The sequence below is a fragment of the Scomber scombrus genome, chromosome 17 (genome assembly GCF_963691925.1).
Source record: "Scomber scombrus chromosome 17, fScoSco1.1, whole genome shotgun sequence".
Lineage (NCBI taxonomy): Eukaryota > Metazoa > Chordata > Actinopteri > Scombriformes > Scombridae > Scomber > Scomber scombrus.
In genome coordinates, this window is record NC_084986.1 from 27,608,508 (window position 1) to 27,622,975 (window position 14,468).

General features: G+C 40.7%; 1 protein-coding gene across 1 annotated transcript in view; it reads right to left on the reverse strand.

The window, feature by feature from the left end:
- Nucleotides 1-251: 251 nt before the first annotated feature.
- The window catches only part of tnfrsf21 (tumor necrosis factor receptor superfamily, member 21), a 52,817-nt gene continuing 38,600 nt past the window's right edge, over nt 252-14,468 (reverse strand). The window contains exons 5-6 of the mRNA XM_062437245.1: nt 3,806-4,073; nt 252-958 (exon numbers count right to left, since the gene is read on the reverse strand). Coding sequence (XP_062293229.1) covers nt 729-958; nt 3,806-4,073 — 498 coding nt within the window. The 3' untranslated portion in view covers nt 252-728. The remainder of the gene's footprint in view (nt 959-3,805; nt 4,074-14,468) is intronic.

The following is a 14,468-nucleotide window of genomic DNA, read 5'->3' on the forward strand; positions in this document are numbered from 1 at the left end:
AAAGAGGGTTCGTGGGTTAAGAAAAGGAACATGTAACAAGTTCAGGCACATGATTTCAGGGCCAATCCACACCTGGAAAAAATATCTGTGAATGTGGTCTCCATCGTTTATCTTTTAATAACCTCAAACCCATTAAACCCCAAGAATAATACCAGTGTCATAGCTAATTTTCTATTGTCTGTGTGAAATTTTAAATTATATATATTTTTGATCAGTAAAGGCAGATAAAGCCTGCATGATTGGCACACACAACAACAAACACCAGTATTATCCTTTAAAGGTGAAGGCATTCAGTTAAGATAAGGAAAGTGCTTTCTATATTTTTTCATGTAGTAAATACATATCAGCTCCTTTTCAGCACAGTTTTTGAGCCTCATTGCTAAGGCTGAACATATTTAAGGAAGGTACTCCTCCTCGTACCACTCAGAAGGCTTCGATTACATTTGACCCTGTATCATGATGTAGAGGATGGATTAAGGAGCAATAATGTTTACACACAAGACAGCAGAAGAAGGAGATTTGAAGGTAAAGAGGAGTAAAGTACCAGTAAAGATTTTAAAAGAGGAAGTAGATAACCTTATCTACAACACCCCGCTGAAATCATGTAACAAAGTGACATGATCAACCACCAACCCAAGCTTACTCTGCACAATACTTCATCTAAGTTAGACATTCCTTTTTAAAACTGTGCCTCTTATCGTCCGTGTGTTTTCCTCCTCCATCCTCCACTATAACAGGTCGGGGAGGTGGCTGTAGACCGAGTCCAGCAGCGTCTGGCTGGCCTCCTGACTCTTGACTCCCGCAATCTCAAAAAGGCGGTCCAGCTTGTCCTCGGCGGCCGGGATCTCCTCGATGACGTGCAGCTCCTCCGGGTTCAAGATGTGCAGCATGTCGTCGAAGATGGGCTGCAGGTCGCAAGGGTCCAGACGCACTTGTCGAAGCACCGTGTCTTTCTTTTCTGGTGGGAGAACAGAGAGGGGTAGAAGATGGGCAACTGTAATGTAAAGACCTTAAAGCTGTACTAATCAGTATAATAATGGATTAGATTATTCTATGTAATGTGAAAAGTGGTCGCTTGTAGTGATGGACTTACAAAGAATTCACAAACTCTGCAGTTCCTCTCAGTTCCACAAATTGTTGCTTTCAGCTTATTGATCTGGTTTTAAGGCTCACAAATTCTCACCACTTTTGTCAGGGTCATTTTCAAATACAACAGGGGGAAAAAAACTTGCTGTCCTCTACCTACCCACTATCAAACTGCAAGTTAGCTATTAGCTGGTGAACACACATGAACATTTGGCAGTCAGTTAAAGAGCCAGATATTTTTCTCAGGAGCTGGTAGAAACAAAAACAGAACTAAAAGTAGTAAATACTGGACTTGCTGGCCATCCATCAGACACAGCTGAGAATGAACGCTAATATTCATCCTGGATGTATAATCAACTGTTTTGTATAGTGTAGAAGCTTATAGTATGTTACTGTTGTGTGTTTGCTGCACACAAGACCAAACATATTTACAGCATCTGATGTAATTATGTAGAACTGCTATACAATACAAGTCTGGATGAGTCTGAATTTTCTCAAATTTCACCTCAAAATCATGATATGCCAGGCATTGCTATATATCACAAAAAGGTATTAACAGTAATTAAAAATAAAATGAGGAATTATTGCTCATATATTATTTAATTTGACAAAATACAATTGAAAATACAACAAGAAAATGGTTTTCATTTAAGAGCAATACCCCGACTGACCACACGGGAGCAGTTAGAGCCCACATATTCATGAGTGGAACGGAGTGCACTGTTGTCACATCATTTTCAATAAGGATGAGACACATTAGTGAGTGTCTGAAAAATTTGCTAGGGTTGTGAATAATGTGAAACTGCTGACAGTGTAACTGCACGGGCCACTGCAGACAAACATTTCCTCTGTGGGACATGAGGGAATGAATCTCCAGGGGACATTTAGGATGTTTTTTTAATGAAACTGGGGATTAAAAAAGCCCTTTCTACTCTATTATTAACTACTCTAAAGGCTATGGGGTAGTTCCAAACACAGGTGTGCCTTCAGGTTTTGGCAATGAGATGATGATGATGAAAGTTCAGGAAGAAACCTAGAATGTGGACATTGAGTTTTTTTTATTTATCTACTTGTTTTTTTGTTGTTTTAGTTTGGTTTTGGTTAAGCTACTATTTTCAAAGTCAGGTCAATTCAAGGTCATTCAGCCTCCCGGGAAAAGGTTATGCCAGGTACTGGATAGGAGGTTCAGTCCGACTGTGGAACCTCTGATTCAGGAGGAACAATGCTGATTCTGTCCTGGCCGTGGAACAGTGGACCAGTGGACCAGCTCTTCACCCTTGTGGGGTTACTGGAGGGGTCATGGGAGTTGGCACATCAAGTCTACATGTGCTTTGTAAACTTGGAGATGGCTTACAACCGTGTCACTCGGGGGACCTTGTGGGAGGTGTTGCGGGAGTATGGGGTTCCAGGGTCGCTGCTGCGAGCCATTCGGTCCCTATACAACCTCTGTGAGAGCTGTGTTCACATTCTCTGCAGTAAGTCAGACCTTTTCTCGTTGGGTGTTGGGCTCGGCCAGGGCTGCCCCTTGTCTCCAATCCTGTTTGTGATCTTTATGGACAGGATCTAAAGGCGCAGCCGGGGGGAGGAGAGTGTCCACTTTGGGGACCTCAGAATTGCTACTCTGCTGTTTGCGGATGATGTGGTTCTGTTGGCCTCAACACATCAGGACCTCCAACGGGCACTAGGACAGTTTGCAGCTGAATGTGAAGCGGTCGAGATGAGACCTAGCACCTCCAAATAGGAGGCCATGGTGCTCTGCCGGAAAAAGTGGATTGCCCCCTCAGGGTTGGGAGGGAGTCATTGCCCCATGAGTGAGGGTAAGATGGAGCGTGAGATCGACAGGTGGATCGATGCAGCATCAGCAGTGATGCAGGTGTTGTACCGGACTGTCCCGGTGAAGAGGGAGCTGAGCCTGAAGGCGGAGCTCCCAATTTACCGGTCAATCTACGTCCTAACTCTCATCTATGGTCACGAGCTTTGGGTAGTGACTGAAAGAAGGAGATCGCAGATACAAGCGGCCGAAAGTTGACAGTTTGGTTTGATTGTTTATGAAGCATAACGTATAAATTATCACCCAATTCTGTGTTAAACCTTTTTAGCAAACTCCATTCGAACTTACTACCACAGGTTTTACACATAGTTTTATAAATTATGGTCAATAGGCCTCATTTAAATGATATTAAACCTGTTGTCCTCCCGGGTTAAAATTGACCCCAGGAGGGTTAAAACAGGGGAGAGTTAAAAAGGTCTAGAGAACCAGTGAATTTTTTGTTGTGAATGTTTTTAACTTGTGTTTCTGTCAGTGTTATTTTTTTTTTCTGTTGCTTTTATGCACTTTTTGTTTTAAAATATGCATTTTTTCCCACTGTTTTCAGTTTCATCCAGCTCCTAACCTTTACATTTCCTGTAAAACATGCAAGCATTTTAGATGGCTCACCTTCCACTTGGGAATGTGTCAAGAATCTTCTTCCAATCAGATACATTTTTTTTTGGCAACTTAGCTAACCATTCTCTCATGTAAAACCGGCTCTTTGCATTTGTAGGATGTGTAGGAGCTAGCAGGAGCAGCCAAGTACGTTTAACGTAAGTAGCTAATCCTAACCCACTAGCTTCTTCTGCTAAATACACTTTGGGACGTAACTTTATTTCTGCCACTTATGAAAACAGTCAGTCAGTGACCCAGTTACCTGTTGAGGCACTGACATATTTTTCCTCTCACCTTTGGTAATGAACGAGCCGTTCCTGCTGAGGGCGGAGTCTTTGCTGGAGGTGGAGTCACAGCGGAGGAGGGGCTCCGATTCGTCGGGGAAGAAACCTTTAGTGCGGTCCACTGGTGACTGCTCCACGCCCACACCGCTGCCCCCGCCGACACTACCAGCCTGGCTGCCGCTGCCGCTGCCGACACTGCTGGGAGACTCGAGCTGCTTGTGAATGGGACTGAGGCTTTGGCTTACATTCACTGAGGTCATCAGCTGGTTGATGTCAAACTGGAGGAAGAGAGGGATAATAGGGGGAAGTGTGAGAAACCAAAGCTTACACACATACACACAAAGGTTGTTATTTGCAGCCCACAGAGCACATCCACCCTGTATCTCTCCATCTCTCAGTATTTCAACTCATGTTTTCTCTGTATGTTCTCCTGAGCCTGTGACACAGAACATTAGGTGAACCTGAACGCATATTCACAAATTCACATAAAACTAAATGAATTAGCTGCCAATGTTTGCATGCCTTGATTTAGACATAAAGAACATGTATGTGGACATATGATTGGACATGGAAAATATTGCTATTAAATTACATTAAATATAGGAGCTGTAGAATGGGGCATTTAATGTTCTATGCCAGGAGTCTGACAAAAGACTTGCATTATGGCAAATGTAGAGCTGGATCCACATAGTGACTAAAAGTCAGGATATCTCAGCCTCTAGATCAATTTTTTTTAAAGATGTATTTTTGGGCATTTTATGCCTTTATTTTAGTCAGTACTTGGCAGAGATGCTGACAGGAATCAGGGAGAGAGAGAGGGGAATGACCCCTGGCCGGATTCGAACCAGGGACTATTTCATATAGTGTGGTGTAAAATCTTATCTCAGTCTCAGATTTTTACTCTGTCCTATATTAAACTAAATGTAATTTTCAGCAGTATTACTGATACAGAAATGTTCTACCTTTCCTTTACCTTCTTTTTCCATCATCATCAATCTCCCTCTTTCCCTCTGTTCCGTCCACTCTGTCCTTTTTTGTTTCAATTTCTCCCCCTATCTCTTTATCTTTGTCTGTCTCTCTCTTTCCCCCTCCTCTATCATTGCAACCCCATGCTCCGCTCCTCTCCCTCCCACCCTCCCTCTCTTTCACTCTTTGGTGTGGTAATGAACCTGTGGTTTGAACCAGTAGTGACTGGTTTGAGGATGAGATCATGAGAGCACATCTTGTTTTTCCCAGCGCGAGTCCAGTCAGGCCTAAAGGTCGCAGTAGCAGAGAGAGGTCATTTCATTCATGGAAAATGCGGGTGAGGGAAAAACCAGACTGAACAAACAAACAACCCCCCCCCCCCCCCACCAACCACCACCAGCGAAAGGAAATTCAACTGGGCAGAAAACCTTTCCTTTTATGAAAATGCATCTCCGTGCAGTGGATGGTTCAATCTGTTCCGATGGATTTCTGCTCAGTTCAGTCTTCAGGCCGGATGAATGAGCTGTAACGGGGAGTGACACAGAAATACCAACACTGTTCTCCTTCTCTGGTGTTTTCTTTCACTATTCCATAATGTCTGGAGATTCTGACAGAACAAACACACTCTGTCTGGCTCACAAAGGCATACATGCATACACGCTCAGAGGCACGGGGACACATATGTATGTATACACACACACACACACACACACACACACACACACACACACACACACACACACACACACACACACACACACACACACACACACAAACACACACCGTGGCAAATACACGCTGACATTCACACAGCAGCAGATGCAACTGGAACAAATTATTTTTGAGAGCAGATGGAAAAAACACACACCACAAGGGATGACAAAATTCAGCAGCCTCGAGGGACAGAGAGTCAGTGGGTACATAAGACACACACTGGGCAAAATCACACAAACTGATATTGTGCTTTGTGCCACTGAACTTCTCAACCCTGCTGATTCTCAAATGTGTTTTTTAAAAATCGACAAATTTTTGGTTACTATAGTCTCTAAATCCATGCTGAAAATCTCAGAAAATTTCAATTTTTATCAAGAACAATCTGATTGTGATTCTATTCTCTTTTCACTTGACTAGTATGTCAAAAAAAATGTAATAAGAATACTGCCTCATATCTTTTCTTGCCACTGATAAGAAAATCAAATCAGCTCAGAACCATATGAACATATTCAGCTCTCTGGAGTAAGAAGAAGGACAGCATATACATAATCAAAACAACCTGTGATCATTTGTGGTAGAAGTGGACTGAGCATGCTGCACATTTCCAGGAATATCTTGCTTCACATTCATCCAATTCAAAATATTCAGCTTGCCAGGATAACCCCAGTCCCTCTTGGCTACTGAAAGTGGTGTGTTGTGGTTAAGGGCCGTCATCCATTTGTGGCTCCCATCATCCAGGAAAAACTATTTAAACATGAATGAATCCAGTTGAAAGAAGAATGTATCTCATCATTATTGCCTCTGTTTAGTTAATTGGTGATTTCAGGGCCTTTACATTTTCAACCAGCGACATCAAAATGTAGGGGAAATAACAGTTGAATAGAGAGACATTGAACAACTTTCTCTCCATGAACAAAGACTAAGCTCTGCTGTCTTCTGCTGCTGGCAGTTTGGTACCCACATTGCACATTAGTGGAGGTGCTTTTGAGCCAATGATTGAACTCCCAGCAGCAGTATTTGTCCTTTTCCTAAACTGATATGTGTCCATGTAGGGAGTTGATGGAGCCTGATGGTAAATGAAATTTCACTTGTGGCGTTCACATCATTAATAATTTACAGTGAACACATTATAAACAGTTATCACTTTCTATCAAAGAAACTGTGCCTGAGAAAGCAGGAAACAGTTTCTAGAAAAGACAAGGTTCTGATGAATTGATCAAATTTTAAAAGCTGTGAGCATTACAAAATTCTATTCAGCTCCAGTAGATTGGGGCACAGGTAAGAAATTTCGAAGATGAATTTAATATTTGAAACCCATAGCAAATAAAAGCAAGACTATGTGCATGAATAGGAATGAGAGGTATATGAGAAAATGTGTTGTTGAGTGAACTGACCCTTTAACGTGATAATAATCTGCATCTGTAGGATCTGTAATTTGTGCGACTGTGTTTGTTATTGGAAAGAAATGTGCTCAGCAGTTGTTTGTTGTACAGGTTGCATGGCTGTGATTATACTGACACTGTAATCACACTAGATTACACTGCACTGACAAACACTGCCAGCCCACTACATAACCGCTGCCCACCCAGATAGAGCAGTCCATGGAATCTGATCACCCCTTCACTTGCTGCCGTGAACGGCTGAGAGCTGAGCTGCTGGGGATGAAGACTGAGCACAGAGGTCACTGTGAGGAAGAACTGTGCTGCTGTTCCACAAAGCTCCCAGGTTAGTGTGTGTGTGTGTGTGTGTGTGTGTGTTTGTGTGACAAAAGGATCAGGCTGAGTGAGTTGCTGACTTGTCCTGTCAACACAACACAACAGTCTGCTGGACAGACACACACACACACACACACACACACACACACACACACACACACACACACACACACACACACACACACACACACACACACACACCGGGGATATTTTGATTAATTAGATCAAAAATGTTACAGCAAAGAATCTCACTCAGCTGTAATTACTCCTGAAACAGATGAGCTGTTCACTAAAAATTCAGCGAGGAACTGGCTGCAAAGACACACACATGATGTCACAGCATGTTCAGTTTTCACCACTAATTCATTTAAAGTAGATCTTTGACGGATAAGCCTGCCAGGCTGCCTGCATGTCAAACACACTCACGATCATATGAAGATAATCTCTCTAAATGACCTTGAAAGAATCAGTGCCGTTTCTGGGAAATTCTTGTCCTTTTCTCCAGGAAGTAATGAATGTGGTTTGTTTGTTTTTTTATCTTATGGGTCTCGTTATGGAAGTGACTGATAGCATCTAATGGGACTTGAGGCGTAAACATCCAATTAAGGCAGAAATTGCATTTGATTGTGCATCATTGTGGCAGGAAGGGAACATGATTATTGTATGTTGCAGCCCTCATGTTTGGGTTTATTTTCTGTTCACAGATGTAGAAAGAAGAGGAGAAAATGCACAAACAGGAGAAGACAAAGTGGAGAAAAGATGATTGGTCTGTCTCTGTCTCATCTGTGAATCAGTGAAAACCTAAATCCATGTAACTAGTGCTTAACTAACTAGAGCTTATTGTAACCAGAGGCCACACTGTACTTCAATATGTGTTCTTAAATGCAGCATCCAGGTCTTTCTGCCTTAAGTTTACCTACCTGTAAGACAAGAAGTCAGAACAATTATAGTTTAACTAAAATAATCCCAAACTCAAGATCCAATTAATAGTTTTTTTTAGTGGATGGAGGTTTAAAAAAATCAACATTCATGTGTAACTTTATAGCCAGCATGAACTGAAATCTTAAAAGGTCTTGCATGTGAACAAATTGTATCGGTGACAACTGCACAGACTCCAGCTACTGATGAAGACAAAGTAATACAGCTGAAAGCTCCAGAAAACTCTACTGCAAGAGGACCTTGAGGTAAGACTGGTTTGTCAATCTTCTCTCTTTGACATAATATCATGGTGTTTATGTTTAAAATGAACCCTCTTTTCACTCAACCATTTCAACCACTCCAAGTTATACTGTGTGCCTAATGTTGGTGCAGTGCATGTTGGGAAAAACTCCATCAATCTTTAACCTCTTAAAGAACATAATTCCATATGGAAATTCACTCAATTCATGAGGTTTATTTGACTGTTTTGCAGCATCATCAAGTGGGTCAACTGTGTTTCAAGCATGATATGCTGCTGTTTACTGCAGCTTAACGGATACTTCATAACTCTGTAGTATTGACTGTCGATTCTAGTGATTATGATCACAGTGTACTTAACTTGTCTTAATTGAGATGTGAAAACCATAGGTCCCTGCACAGCACAACTGTGTATACACACTTTTCATGCCAGACTTTGCTTCAAAGATTTTGCTACTTTCCCAGATTTCAATGACCATAATGTAGCTCGGTGGACAAGGATGATGTTCAAACTACAGAAATATGTCGTAGTAAACCTATATTATCCTTTAATGTCTGACACAGCTGTAGAGTCAAGCCATTAAGTTTCTGTCTATATTTTTTTCCAGTAAGATTGAAGAGCCAGCCATCTCACTGGTTCCCCTCATACAACTATAAGACTCATAACTCAGGAGCTGACAGCCTTCAGCTGTTGGTCATTGGCCATATTCAAAGTCCAATTAGCCGGGCAGATCTTGTTCCAAAACAGAGTGAAATTAACTTTTGAGAGCCAGAATTCTCAGCACTTGGCCAAGTAATCGTTGAGTCATTGATACTCATCAACAATCCTATCAACAGACTGCAGAAGCATTTTTCTTACTCACTGTTCTGTGCTAAGCATGCTGCGCCCCTTTCAAAAACAAACGACAGGGAACATAGTTTCAACTTGTGTTTGACCATCTGTCCTAGACTGTCACTCACAGGTAAAACACCTTGTCAAGATAAGTCAAGAGGCCTCTCTCAATAAAGAGGACACCAGGTTCAAACTCGTATATTTGGGATGTTCAAACTTGACAGGTTTGTAGTCCAAACTCAAGAAGTGGAGAATGCAGCACACTTAAATGATGACATTGCAAATGATGACATCACCAGCTCAGCTAAACTCAAGTTGGACAGTAAAACCAGAAACCTCTGACACAGGTTCTTGTTTCCACCGTGAGGCTAAGCTAAATAGCTTGGAACTAGAGTTATTTGTGTAACTACCAATTGAAAAAAGGAGAATTAGCTAAAAATTTGAACATTTAAATGACAATGAATCTGAAAATCCAAATCAACTTACAGTCAGATGAGGAAACCTAATTAGACTTAGCTTTATGACATTCAGGTAATGCAAACACAATTTGGATTTAAAACAGAAACGTGAAATTACTACTATGTATTCATTTGATTGTACATGTTGCATTTTTTATACACCCGAACTTTGTAAGTTCCAAAAGTGGCGCAAGAAAAGAAAGTCTACTTCTTAATTAAACATAAATTAATAAGATAGTGCGAAACAATTATGGCTAAAAATTGTTGACTTGTACAATACACCTGGTAGGCTTTTATTTAACTCATGAATGAAGTTGAGTCCTCAGCACAGAGCAGCTATTGCCTTTGCTGTTTATTCTCGTTCCCCCCGTACGACAGTGCTACCTGCCCTGCTGTCTGTATTTTCCCTCAGCCAATTAGCTTCTTTCCCATTCTCCCATTCATCTCCTGATTCTCCTGATTGAGTTTCTTCACCCATATCCCCACCTCCTCGCTAGTTCAGTTAGTGGTTTGGTTCAGATTTGTTGCATCTTTTGTTCTGTGTTGGTTCGGTTCAACATGTTCGGTACAGTTCGGTTTTACTTTGTCTGCACTCGAGCTTTGAATAAAGAGGTTAATCCTTCCTACAGTTTCATGCATTTGGTTCCACCTGCTCCACTTCACTTATTAAATATAGCTTAAATTAACAAGGTTGACAGGAGCAAAAACACTATCAGTAATACATAAACGCCGGCAACCGGAAATGGGACAATACAATTACACGATTAATAGTCTATGCAATCATATTTGGATATGTCTCCTCTCCTATCCTCTCTCCTCTCCTCTCTTCCTGTACCTGCAGCTCTTCTGTTAGCAGCAGTATTCAGGCTCCAAGGGCTTTTGGGGGAGACAGGTTTTAAGATGCTACCAGAGCAATTAGCTGCAGGTTCTATTAAACCCCCCCTCCCTGCACCCCACACTTAAATCACAGTCTGCCAGCCATCTTTAATGGTGGTATGACTCCCTCTCCCTCCTCCTATTCTTTCTATCCCATCTCTTTCTGCAGTTTCCTTTCTGGTACAGCTGAAGCAGGACCAGGACTGTGAGACTGATTGTTAAATTTTTTAATTCTTTCTGTGGGATTTACACTTTGAGAAAGAGTCTGAATGTCTTGGTGAACAGGACTCAAAGGCCAACCTGATGAACTTTTACCTCCTGAAGTATAGATTTAGATGTACTTCATGTTGATTTCATTATTTAAAAAACTGCAGAATTTGTCCTGATGAGACACAGTTTGACAGTTTGATTGATTCCCTGTTGATTGTAAAGTTGATCAAAGTTGCTCTGATTGGTGTGTGTGTGTGTGTGTGTGTGTGTGTGTGTGTGTGTGTGTGTGTGTGTGTGTAAAATGTGAATACATGCATCCACTTATCAATGCTCTTTTTTTGGCTTGAGCACGTGCCCCTCAAAATGTCTGTGCACAGCCCTGACATTCACTACTTGGACTTTAAAATCAAGTACTTGCCACAGACCGTTTTCCATTATGCATATCATATCAAAATGATATGAACGTGCAAAATGCAACGCAGCAGCTTTTAGGCATGTTGCCACTTATTTTACCTTATTTGGCCCCAGCACTTCTACAGTGCTTGTTTTCACCCAATAGGGGGCACAGTCGTTCTGATGCTAGGGAAGTGATGTATGCCTCACTGATATCTTGTATCAGAACGCACTACGAAGAGGCAACAGAAACCAGAATAATAGACTGCATGAAATGTTGTGATGTCCTTTGAGCTGGACATGATGAGAGTAACAACCACAGTAACCCTGAGATATTCTGTGGGTTGGTGGATTTCGTTATACCTTCCTTGATGGAGTATTGAAGGAGTTTCTTGAGAAGGTTGCTGTATCCTCTGTTGTTGAATGACAACACATTACTGAAGAAGAATACAATGTGTATCATCAAAAATATGATGTGCTTCTCTTGGTGTAAATCTTCATCTGACCTTTATTTCTCCTGCTATCTTGTGTTAGAGATAATCATAATACCCCCTCCCCTTGTTTCTAACCAATGTAAAAAAGTCTTCCTGTTTCTTCATCTTATTCAATGACATATGTCTAAAAGTTTATCAAATAAGTAGTTTGTGTGATGTTCATAATAATAACACAATTTTAGAGGAGAGGCATAATATGACCAAAAGCACCTGCTATGTCTTGTGTCCCTCCTTGATTGTTACATGGTATAAAATAATATCTAATCCCTATTTAGAATACTTTTCAACTTCTCTATGCACACACACACCTGTATCACTATTGAGCTGCATGTACTGTATTGCAAATAAAGCCTTGTTTAAAATCAGTGTGGTTCACTAGTATGGGCTCAACTGCGGGAATTTAATTTTTAAGATATTTTTTACCTCATCTTCAGCAGTAACATGTGTTCAGTTTGGCCAGGAGATGGCAGCAGAATGCTCTATAAATGACATTGGCGTTAGCTAATATTTTCCTACTCTTTTTATGACTTCAAAGAATGTAACAGTTGCAGTTAAAACAAGTTTAGTACTTCCATATTTAGATATGGAACTGTTGCCTGTTGGTAGCTTTAGGTGATGAAGGTGAAATGGGTATTTTGTCATCTCTACATTTGTTCTAATTGTTCTCTGTGTGGGTCTGTGAAACCATACTGGGACACACCAGTGAATGCTTCTCCTTCACAAACCACTGTGTCATTGCCACCTTGCTGCTGGGGGACAGGTTTGAACAGTACAAGATGGCATTTTTCTGAAGAAGCACTGAGCAACAGCTTGAATGTCTACCCAATGTCCCTACCCAACTCTGTCATAGTACTATTCCAGTTATTTATGGAGAATAATCTTGGATATCCTCATCACCACCCTCATGACCACAGCAGAAACTGAGAGGTGCTTCTCAACCTTCAAAAGAATTCAAGCTTTTCTTATAAGCATCATGAGCCAGGAGAGACTGAATGCATCAGTCATGCTGTCATTGGCAAAGAAACTGGTGACTGAGAAGACTGACTTTAACCAGTAAGTCATTGAGACATTTGCAGGCCAGAAGGAAAGGATGGCAAATGTTCAAGTAGTGTTACTGGCTAATTCTTAAGGCAGCATTACAGTGTTTTGTGAATCAGTTTGACTAAGTTATGACAGTTTTTTTCTCTTTAGACGTACATATATTTGTATGGTACATTATCTACACACAGCCACACTGGTTTTGAGACATTTATAAGATACTACTTACAGTGACAACATCTGAAAAGCTTACTACTTCAGAAAAGTCCAAGTTGTGCAGACTGCAACTACACTCATAATAAATCTTATTACATCACCTTAATGTCTCAGCTTTGGCTGCCAGTTTGTTTAAGAATTGATTTAAAGATCATACTCATTACTTTTAAAGCATTTCGTGGCCTGGCCCCAGAATACATCTCTGAGCTGCTCTCCTCTGATCAACCTGCTGAAGTCTGAGGGCCTGCTGGTCGTTCCAGCACAGAGATTTAAGAAGGTTTAAGGCTTCTGCTGTTAGGGCACACTAGCCTGATATAATGTGAGCGATCAACTCAGACTTTTCGCTTTCTGACTTTTATCCAACGTCACTGTATGTATACGTGTGTGTGTGTGTGTGTGTGTGTGTGTGTGTGTGTGTGTTTGTTTGTGTGTGTGTGTGTGTGTGTGTGTTTGTTTGTGTGTGTGTGTGCGTGTGTGTGTAGAGGTAGTTGCATATCTATATGTATGCATATGTTTTTAGGTTTTTAAATGATTGTTTTTTTTATATTAATGTAATGTAATGTATTCATGTATTAATGTAATGTTTTTTTGTTCTTTGTCCTCGTTCTGTTTTCACTATGTGATCTACATTTTTATTATTTTGTTTGTTTGCCTTTAGCAAAGCCCTTTGTAATCACTCATTTTATGAAGTGCTATATAAATAAACATATTTAAAAATGATAATTACCAGTAATTTGACCTTTCAAACATCTAGACCCCTTTTTGGAGAAGTTTGTAATAAAAACATAAAATATAATTACAACCATGCTATTATATTATGCTTTATTTTACAGCAAACAAATCAGGATGAGTTTTTATCCCTGTGCAAACTGCAAAGGAGCACTGAGACACTATTTGCTTGTTAAGGGCATTGACCCTTTCACAGCAACAGCATGTACAACTTTTCCAAAAGCATTCCTGCGGTGTGAAAGGTTCATCATTTCTTTACTCCTTTGATTCTTTTTCTGACTTTGCGTACAAACCAAAATCCCACATTGTGTCGATAAAACAGGAAAGATTGATAATAAATAATTTCCTACAGAAAAGCCAGCTCCCTACATTATATGAAGCAGCAGCCAAGGCAATGGATGCAGATATTACTTTGGAGGAGATCCAAGCATCTATCTCCCAGTTTCCCAATAATAAGGCCCCTGGCCCAGATGTGTTTACCATTGAATTTTATAAGACATTTTCATCTTGCCTCTCCCCCTTGTTGTGTATGTATCCTCACTCCAAGGAATCTGCAGAATTACCCCCCCTCCCTCTACGATGCAAACATTGCTTTGATCCTTAAAAAAGACAAAGATGCTTTGGATATGTCATCATATCGTCCAATATCTCTTCTCCAGATGGAAACAAAAATACTCAGCAAAGTGTTAGCTAACAGACTCTGTAAATACATAGCTAGCTTAATACACCCTGACCAGACTGGCTTTGTCCCTGGTAGACACATATATTTTAACCTACAGCGTCTCTTCAACATCATGTACCAAAAACAGAGAGAGGAGTCTGTAGTTATTGCCTTAGATGCCTAAACTATCTACTC